This window comes from Pristis pectinata, chromosome 3 (assembly GCF_009764475.1).
Source record: "Pristis pectinata isolate sPriPec2 chromosome 3, sPriPec2.1.pri, whole genome shotgun sequence".
NCBI lineage: Eukaryota > Metazoa > Chordata > Chondrichthyes > Rhinopristiformes > Pristidae > Pristis > Pristis pectinata.
In genome coordinates, this window is record NC_067407.1 from 53,748,303 (window position 1) to 53,757,608 (window position 9,306).

Here is a 9,306-nt window from a genome sequence, read left to right on the forward strand (position 1 = left end):
GCGTGGATGAGCTGGGCCAAATGGCCTGTTTCCATGCTATACGATCCTATGACTCTGTCTTTAGGAGCATTCATTTGTGCTCAGGTGTTGAGAGCAAGACCACCACATTCTGACTCAAGTGCTAACAACTTAGCTCTAGGCTACCAGAGGTGACAGGAAGTTAACTGGGCACTAATTCACTTACAGAATTTGAAATTTAGCTCGAGGGAAACTGGTCATTTTAATTACACACCAGAAAGCATTCAGGATTTGGGACAATTTAATAAAAAAAATACTAGGAAAATGTCAATCCAATGAATAAAGATAAAAAACATTTTATTAAAAAATAATTTTCCATTTATTGAAAATTAATGACTTCATCTGCCCTTTATTCATTGTTCTAATAAAGGACACAATCACAAAACCAAGTAATTATACAAATATTAAATATGTTAACACATTAAAACCAGAATAATTTACACACAGATTTACAAACAAGTACCATCTCAAACTTCATTAAATTAACAATGCATTTATTTAAATAAAATCACGATTCATTAAAATGTCTTGGGAATGGTCCAACATATGAACAAAAGTTGCTGCAGGTGATCAGCATTTTAGGTAACAAAGTAACCAGACTTATTGTTCCTGGAATTTCATCACTGACACCATCTCTAACACAGAAAGGATGTTTCCTGTCCATTTAAAGCCAAGCAGTGAAGTCTGCCTGTGTTTGAAGGACACCTATTGATGTAAAGGAATGAGATCGCCGTCTGTGCCCATTGCTCTGAGCCTCTGCCTCTTTAAGCAAATCTCTGTAGAGCTGTGACTTTAGGAACCTGGGATAAGAGTCTTTCTCCATCAGACTGTGCACCTTCTTCTGGGCCAAGTCAAAGCAAGATAGAGTTGGCCGTGTAATGTTTTTCTTTGTCACCTCTTTAGTATGGAAATCAATGTTCACCTTGTTTACAAAAAGAAAGCAATGGAAACCAATTAGTTTTCTGCAGCACTGAGATGAAAGCAAATCCAGTTACATTCAGGTATCCCAAACTACTCCAATTGTACCACTGTACAAGGTCTTCTGTTGGGAGTACCCCTTGTATCTTACTACAACCATAAAAACTACGTCCAACTTTGAGCAAAGGTCACCCTCAAATGGTTGCCCTCCACCAGGACTATCCATCCCCATTTGTTTCTCAGAGGGGTTTACTCTGCCATTTCAGTGAGCAATGAAGGGTCAATAAGTTTGCTGTGGTTCTCATGTTACTTTGGGCAGATCATCTTCCCTTAACGGTATAGGTCATTCAAATGGGATTGTAACAAGCTGGCACATGCATAATCAACATTACTGATAACGTCTTTTGTTAATTCACAATTTTATTTCAATTCCCCAACTGCCACATTGAGTCTTGTATCTCTATTTTTGGTCCAGACTCCCGGATTACTGGTCTTCTTAAGGAGGACCATTTTCACAGTCCATTGCTCTGTCACTCTGAAATCCCTGGCGATTGCAGAAGTTGCAAACAATACGAGCAGAAATCTTTAGGGTAGTTAGACTTCTGCTTGCGTTGCTTGCAAGTTCTGCAAACACCCAAGTGCTTTGAGGTCAGAGAGCAGTGGTCAGAAGCTCAGTGTGGAAGTGCTCCTTCCAGAAGGGCGTCCTCTAAGATCATATTGAATCACCCAAGTTTTCAGGCCATAGTGTTCTATGGTTTGGCATTTTATTGCACTGCTAACATTTTGCACAGTGAAGAATATTCCACAACATCATCTTAATCAAACTGAATCTTATGGGTGGCTTACATCAGCTTTTTGAGGAGAACTACCAAACTTGTGTAGCATTCAGATGACAATCAGATCAGCTGTGATCTTAATAAGTGTGTGAGTGGGCTTGATGTGCTGAGTGGCCTGATCCTAATCATACTTATAATTCCATTGCCTTGATCTTTCCCCGTAGCACTGCCAAGATTTTCCCCCTTCAAATACATAGCCAAGTCGCTTTTAAAAGTCACCAGTGAATCCAATTCCACTGCTCTTTCAGATGACAAATTCCAGGAGACAAAAATCTCCCCCTGGTTTTCATAGTCAGTTGTCATGCCTGGCCATACAAGATCTGCCCTTACCTCTTTTGGAGCGTCTGTGCTGATGAAATCAGAATAGATTTTCTTTGCCTTGGAAGACAGCTTTGCGAGTGACTTGGTTTTCCTGTAGTTTTCGCAAGCTAGCCAGAATTCAATATTCTCCTCGCTGTGCTCAGATTGTAGGAAAGCTTGGAAGAGAGCCAAGCCAGCTTTAAAAGAAAGCAGAATGTGCTGTAAATATCAATTCTGCCCAATTAACCATATTTGCCAGCTTTTGTCATTTAAAACACAACTTCATAAACAAAACATTTGGCCAAGATTTTGCACCTCAAAATCTGAGGCGAATGATTACATCACCTGCTGATTTTGGAAAGGACTCAAAGCATAAATCATAAAACAAAGCAAGAGAGGTTGGACAAACTTGGGTTGTTTTCTCTGGAGCAGCAGAGGGGAGACCTGACAGAAGTTTATAAGATTATGAGAGGCATAGATAGCGTTGACAGCTGGTATCTTTTTCCCAGGGTCAAAATGTCTAATATTAGAGGGCATGCATTTAAGGTGAAACGGGGTAAGATCAAAGTAGATGTGTGGGGTAAGTTGATTTTTTTTTTGACAGAGTGATAAGTGCCTGGAATACACTGCCAGGAGTGGTAGTAGAGGCAAATACTATAGAGGTGTTTAAGAGATAGGCATGTGAATATGCACAGAATGGAGGGACTTAGTTAGGCACTTAGTTACTAGTTTAATTAGTTCGCCACAACATGGTGGGCTGAACTACCTCTTCCTGTGCTGTACTGTTCTATAAATACAAATTGTAGGTCATTGATATACTGAAAAAGCAACACAGAAACACAGAGTAGTAGGAGTCTTTGAGCCAACATTGTTGCAACACGGGAGGAATTTGTTCAGCCCAGAGTTTATGCCAGCTCTCAGAGCAACCCCATAGCAAATGTACATCCTATTCCCTGGAACCTATTCTCTCCCATGTGTATATAAACTCTATCCTGATCCTTCTACCACTGACCTACACTTGGGGCAATGTACAATAGCCAATTTGCCTACCAGCCAGCAAGTCTTTGGGATGTAGGAGGAAACCAGAGAACCCAGGGGAAACCTAAGTGGTCACAGGGAGAAAGTGCAAATTTCACACAGACCAGAGGTCAAGATGGACCTCAGATCACCAGAATAGTGGGGCAGCAGGACTACTTGCTGCACTAGAGGCAGAAGCTGATCATCTCAATATCATATTCTTACCCACTCCCTTAAACCCCTTGGGTCTGAAAATTTACCTCCCTCCTTAAACATATTCACCAACTTGCCCTTGAGAATTCCACAGTTTCACCACCCTTTGGTGAAGAAGTTTCTCTTCATTTCAGTCCTAAATATCTTTCCCTGTAACCTCAGACTGTGACTCCTCATTCCAAATCCTGGAACTCCCTCCCTAACAGCAGCGTGGGTACACCCACACTGCAAGGACTACAGCAGTTCAAAAAGGCAGCTCACCACCACCTTCGAGGGCAACTGGGGATTGGCAGTTAAGTGCTGGCTTAGCCTGTGAAGCCCACACCCCTTGAGTGAATAAAAAACAAAAAAAAAGATTCCTCAGCTAGGGGAACCATTCTTCCCGCATCCATTATGACTATCTGTGTCAGAATTTTGTAAGTTTCAATTAGATCCCTGCTCCTTTTCCTTAACTCTGGTGAATACAAACCTAATGTCTCTTCAAACAGCAGTCTCACCATCCCAGGAACCAGACTGGTCTAAACAAACAGTAATGAATCTCTGGAATTCTCTAGTGTGGAAGGTTGCGAAGGCTAGATCACCAGGTGAATTTAAAAAAGGAAGAAGATACATTTTTGAAAGACCAGGAAATTGAGGGCTATGGGGAATTGGCACAGAAGATGAAACGGGGTCCAATGCAAATCAGCCATGATCACACTGAACGGCAGGGCAGGCTTGAGGATCCAAGTAGCCTACTCCTACCTCATTTTCTTATGTTCAATATCATCTCTTAACTCTAGCCTGCCTGTGAATCCCTGCCTATGGGGATCACATCCCTGCCTTTGGCAATTAATTCAAGTCATGCAAATCGGTCATCTGACCTGGGTACAGGGGCAAAAGACTAATTGAACCATCTAGTAGCTGGTTCCCTCCAAAGTTTTTTTTTCATTAGTCAGATATCGGTTTGCTGACCCATCATATTTTAATGCTTTATTCAGCAACACACAAATTATACTTACTTTTATGTGCTAAAAGTTTGTCCAGACATTCACCCCATTTTGAAGGCTCATCAAGATATGTACTGGAGAAGAAAAAGAAAAAAAAATGATTTAACCAACCTTGCCCATTGATTTTTTTTTAAATAACAACATAAAGCCAAGTGATGTTTTTGCTGGCACACACAATTATTATTTGCTGTTTTCACTTCAGCAAATTTGTCGATGCGAATGGAAAGTTTGCATGCTGCAGAAAGACGTGTGCAATCCACCGTTCCCTCTGCTACCCCACAAACTCCTTGCACGGCAGTACCTGAAACCACCGCAAGATTTATTTGCAAAAGCGGAGGCTGATTGCTGATCTTGCTGTTGTTTACAGCACCTACCTGCAAAGCTAGTAGACACTTAACCACAAACCAAAAAGGACTCTGGTCAGCAGATGAGACAAAACCAAAGGCTCTGAATTTGGAATAAAGCAAGCAAAGCTCACAGACTCCTCTCCCACATCATCATTTTATTTTATTCTAAAGCCTTCTGCCCTCCTGAAGTGATTCTGGATAGAGAGGCACTTACTTCAAGTGCCAGTACTTAAGCTTTGAAGGCAATTGGACAAAGCATTTAACTTAATTTCAATTATTTTACAGCAAAATTTAAAATAACTAAATGAGAATAAAAAAATGCAGATGCTAGAAATCCAAAATAAAAACAGAAAATGCTGGAAAAACCTCAGCAAATCAGGCAGCATTTCTGGAATGAGAAATAATTAATGTTCTGGGTCTGAGACCCTTAACTACTTCTTTTCACAGATACTGCCTGTCCTGCTGAGATTTTCTAACATTTTCTGTTTTTAATTTAAATTAACACATTCTGCACCTCTAATCAAGATAAAGAGATAATTTTTTTTTAAAAAAGGGATTGCTGTAAATATATCTTGACAGGAAGAGAAGCCTTAACAGCAAACACAAACTCAGAAGGAAAAATTTATCCAACTTCTTATAAATTGGATCATTTAACAATGTTCAAAGTCAGCTGATGTATTTACACTGATATTAATGATTTAAGATTCAGTCAACTGTGACAGGCACCTACAGTTTGTATACCTAGGACTTTGGCAAAACTCACTTGGTTTTTTCAGGTTTGCTGAGCAATGGCACTAAGATTTCACGCGAGTCTGCTTTCTGTAAAAGGAGGCTTAATCGATGTCGCTTGTCTTTATTCCTGCAACATACAACATTAGAAAGTCTAGTCAAGCAACAGCCTGGAAATAATAGAACAAGGGGATATTATTGCAACAGTGCCTGCATCCTCACCCACTTCTCCACAATCCCCCCATCCAAAAATATTTGCAGGTTAACAATACAATGGAAGATTGTCATTTACAATCCCATATGGTATTCAAGACCATCTGTATTAAAGTGCAAGAGACAAAGGAATGGAAGGACCATCTTAACCACCCATAAGGACACTGGAAGATTGGTTGCAATTCTGGGTTCTGAGAAGGGTCTCCGAAATAAAATGTTGACTGTTTCTCTTCCCACAGATGCAGACTGAACTGCTGAGTATTCCAGTGTTTTCTGTTTTTAATCTTAGATTTCTAATACCTGCAGATTTTTTTTTATTTTTACTGGTTTTATCCTGCCCTATTTTAGCCCACGGAGGTCAATAGGGAGCATCAAAGGGCAGAGGACAAACAGACCAACACAGCTACCATCCAACTCCCAACTACCCACTTAGTTTCAGATTTGTTTCTACACCTACCTACCCCACCACCACCATCCCACCACCCCCACCCATCCCAACTCCACATCAGTTCTGGTGCAATATTTCTACAGCATATAAATCAGGACCTTCAGATTACCACATTCTTGCTGGTAATCATGGCTCACTCAAGCCTTCAGCATTCCATCCGCAAACCCTGTTATTCCTTTCTCACTCTTGTTTGTCCAACATGTATGATGTTTACTTCAATTACCCCTTATGGTAACACAACCCACAGTCTACCACTCACTGGGTAAAAGTGGATTTTCCTGAACGACTGATCACGTATTAGTGATTCCAATTATACTTGCAGCCCCAAATTTTGGGATCTTCAGTGTATTATTATAAGCATTCAATCTTTCAAATGATCTAAACCCACACATCAGTTTACAGCAGCATTAATTGTCAGTTTTATAACCAATAACATCATAAATCTTTAATGGGCAAAGTCAGCAAAATTTATTTTCTGAAACAATAATGAGAAAAAAAACAAAGCGCAGGACAATTTCCAAACACGTAAAATGTGTCCAAAAGTGGAACAGGTGCAGGATACAGCTGTCAAATTAAAGTTTACCAGCTCACAAAAATATTATTTATCATGCACGTCTAAATATGGTCAAAGGAATACATGTGCAATTGCTTTGGTGTGTCGTTCACGAGTATACACCAAGCTGCATTGTAAATATTTTTTGATGCACATTCTCCTCTCCAACAAGTTTATTAAAAGAGGGAAATTGATGATGTCCGAATCAGACCTGTCCCAGAGCGCACAATATTCTATAATTTTCAAGATTCTACATTACCTGTTCTTATTCTCCATTTTCCCCTCTTGGTTCTGGGGTTTGATGATCCTGTAAGGCTCCTCCTTTGGAGCTGAGAGGTTTAACTGCGGGAACAGATAGAGGACAGTTTGCATAGCTCCCCGAGGATGAGGTCCAGCTCACACCGAACTACTCTCCACGACACAAGTTATGAATGTTTCACCAGCTCTGCTGGGAACAGGTTAAGAAGCCGAGCTCTAGCCGGGTGCGTGAGAGCTAATTGGCTGTGGAGAGCCAGGACCCTCCCACCGGTACAATGACCGGTTCTTGCGGTCTCAGCGATGTTACATTTAATTATCTCTAACTTACTGTTTACGGCAAACCACGGACTGCATTTAGATGCTAAGCGTTTGACGTCAGCAGTTAAAAATACGCCACACACCAGTTGAAACGCGAACTGCTTTTTTTTATTACAATCTGCATAAATAAAGCAGCCCATTCCTTGCAATTGTCTTTCGAAATCCGTAGCCTCCTTACAATATTGTGGGACTGGAACAATACCCCCGCCTCTGCTGAGCGAGAGGCTCAAGGCAAAACTTGTGTCCGCGGGCTGTGCCTCTCTTTAGGTGTTGATGGGTCAATAATTTTAGCAGCACATTTTGCAGTCTCCAGGTGAACAACAACGAGACAGGAAGCAGACATTGGGTGGGAGTTTTAGTTGTGGTTCTTTTGAATGTCACAATGTGATTCAGAAAGCTGTCTTGTACAGCAGTTTAAAACTATGTTACTGTGACATTTGAAATTATGCTTTTACATAATTGGCTTCATCCTTACATAATTTAACTTTGATTATTATACGTATGAGTACACTGAAGTTGTCTTGAGAAGATGCTGCCAATATAACAATTGATTGGAAGGAGACTGTGTCCTCAATTCCAGTGTCCTTGATTCCTAGCACAGCACACTTTCCTGTCCAATTTTGTCACCCAACACTGAAATGAAGTTGAAAAGACTGTACGCCACAAGGCTGCTTTAACAGTACCTCTACTGAAGTTCTAAAGCTTGGCAGAGAGGTACTTCTAGCATGAAATCAGAGCCTTGTAGCCCATGTCTGGGGAAAAGAAGGCATGCCAGGGCATCTCAGAGATGCCATAACCTTTGTAAGGAAAGGAGGCAACTCTTTTATGGTAACTCCAGAGAGGTCTCACTGCTGTCTGCAACAGGGAAAGTCAACCCCAGGTTGGATTCTGTCTATCTGTAAGCACAATGGACACAATCTTCATCACAATGCAACTCCAAGATAAGTGCAGGGAGCAGCACCAACCAGAATTCAGAGCCTTTTCTGATTGTGGAGAATCTTTCTTATTTTCGAGCTGTGAAATCTGCCTCCGTTCAATATCTCCAGATGATGACTTTCAAACCATGACTCTAATGAAAGGTGGTCCACAGACCCAATCCCACTGGGGTCAAACATGGCCATGTCACAGCACCAAATCTCTCCTCAATGTTCCTTGCCGCAATGTGGCACCTCACCATCATCAAACTTCCGGCAGAAGCGGAGTGAATCTACAAGCCAAATGGGAAATGGTTCAACTTTCCTTGCCCTCACTTTGTACCAGCCCAGCCTCAGTCACTGAGCTTCAGGACACAGATGATAACTGCATAGTTGTGCACTCGGAAGCCACGTTCCAAATCATCGCCAGCTCTTTTACTGAAGTGCACATGAGAAGAAGCCTTGAACTGGACATCTATAAGACAAAGACCCTCTACTGCTGAACAACCCTCTACCACTTACCACCCTCTCCCCAATAATTAAGGTCCACGAGAAGACCCTGGAAAATATGGATCGCTTCCCTTATCTCAGGAGCTGACTTTAAGTGAGGGCAAACAAAAACAATAAAATACATCATTGTTTCCAGCAGACCAACACAGCCTTCAGTTAAATGAGGAAGAGGGCATTTGAAGTTAAGGAACAGCACTAAACTCATGGGCTACCCAGCAGTAGTGAGTCCCTGCCCTCATCTAGGCTTTGGAGACATACAGACCCGCAACAAAGCACCAGAGAGATACCACCAATGGTCTCTCCACAAACTTCTCCAAATCCATTAGCAGGAGAAGGGAACCAACTTCGTCCTCCCTCAGGCCAACGTCCCAAACATCAAAGCTCTAGTTACTCTGAGCCTTTTCTTTGGTGTTTCCTTTAGTGCCAGGCCAGAGTAGTTAGAATGGCTCCAGGGTCAGTGGTGGTGAGATCTGGGAGTTCTGGGAGACATCCAGTCTCCCTGATAGCTACATCTGCACGAGGTGCACCCAGCTGCAGCTCCTTACAGACCATGTTAGGGAACTGGAGATACAGCTGGGTGACCTTCGGCTCCTACGGGAGAACAAGGAGTTCATAGATAAGAGCTACAGGGAGGCAGTCACTCCTAAGCTGCAGGAGGCAGGTAGCTGGGTGAATGTCAGGAAAGGGAAGGAGAATAGCCAGGTAGTGCAGAGTACCCCTGTGGCCGT

The 9,306-nt window shown here is 41.8% G+C and overlaps 1 protein-coding gene across 1 annotated transcript; it reads right to left on the reverse strand.

Annotated features, from left to right (window-relative positions):
* Window positions 1-366: 366 nt before the first annotated feature.
* LOC127567898 (regulator of G-protein signaling 5-like) lies at window positions 367-7,037 on the reverse strand. Its single transcript, XM_052011079.1, has 5 exons — window positions 6,838-7,037; window positions 5,399-5,494; window positions 4,301-4,362; window positions 2,103-2,269; window positions 367-940 (listed from the first exon to the last, which is right to left on the reverse strand). The coding sequence occupies exons 1-5, from the start codon at window positions 6,948-6,950 to the stop codon at window positions 683-685; spliced, it is 696 nt and encodes a 231-aa protein (XP_051867039.1). The 5' UTR covers window positions 6,951-7,037; the 3' UTR covers window positions 367-682.
* Between the last annotated feature and the right edge of the window lie 2,269 nt (window positions 7,038-9,306).

Bases quoted from the DNA above. Each gene is read 5' to 3' on its own strand.
- LOC127567898 (XM_052011079.1), bottom strand. From the start codon at position 6,950: ATGCAAACTGTCCTCTATCTGTTCCCGCAGTTAAACCTCTCAGCTCCA. The intron at 4,363-5,398 runs GTGAGTTTTGCC...TTTCTTCTCCAG, and splicing joins AGCAAACCTGAAAAAACCAA to TACATATCTTGATGAGCCTT. The intron at 2,270-4,300 runs GTAAGTATAATT...TTTCTTTTAAAG, and splicing joins CAAACTTTTAGCACATAAAA to CTGGCTTGGCTCTCTTCCAA.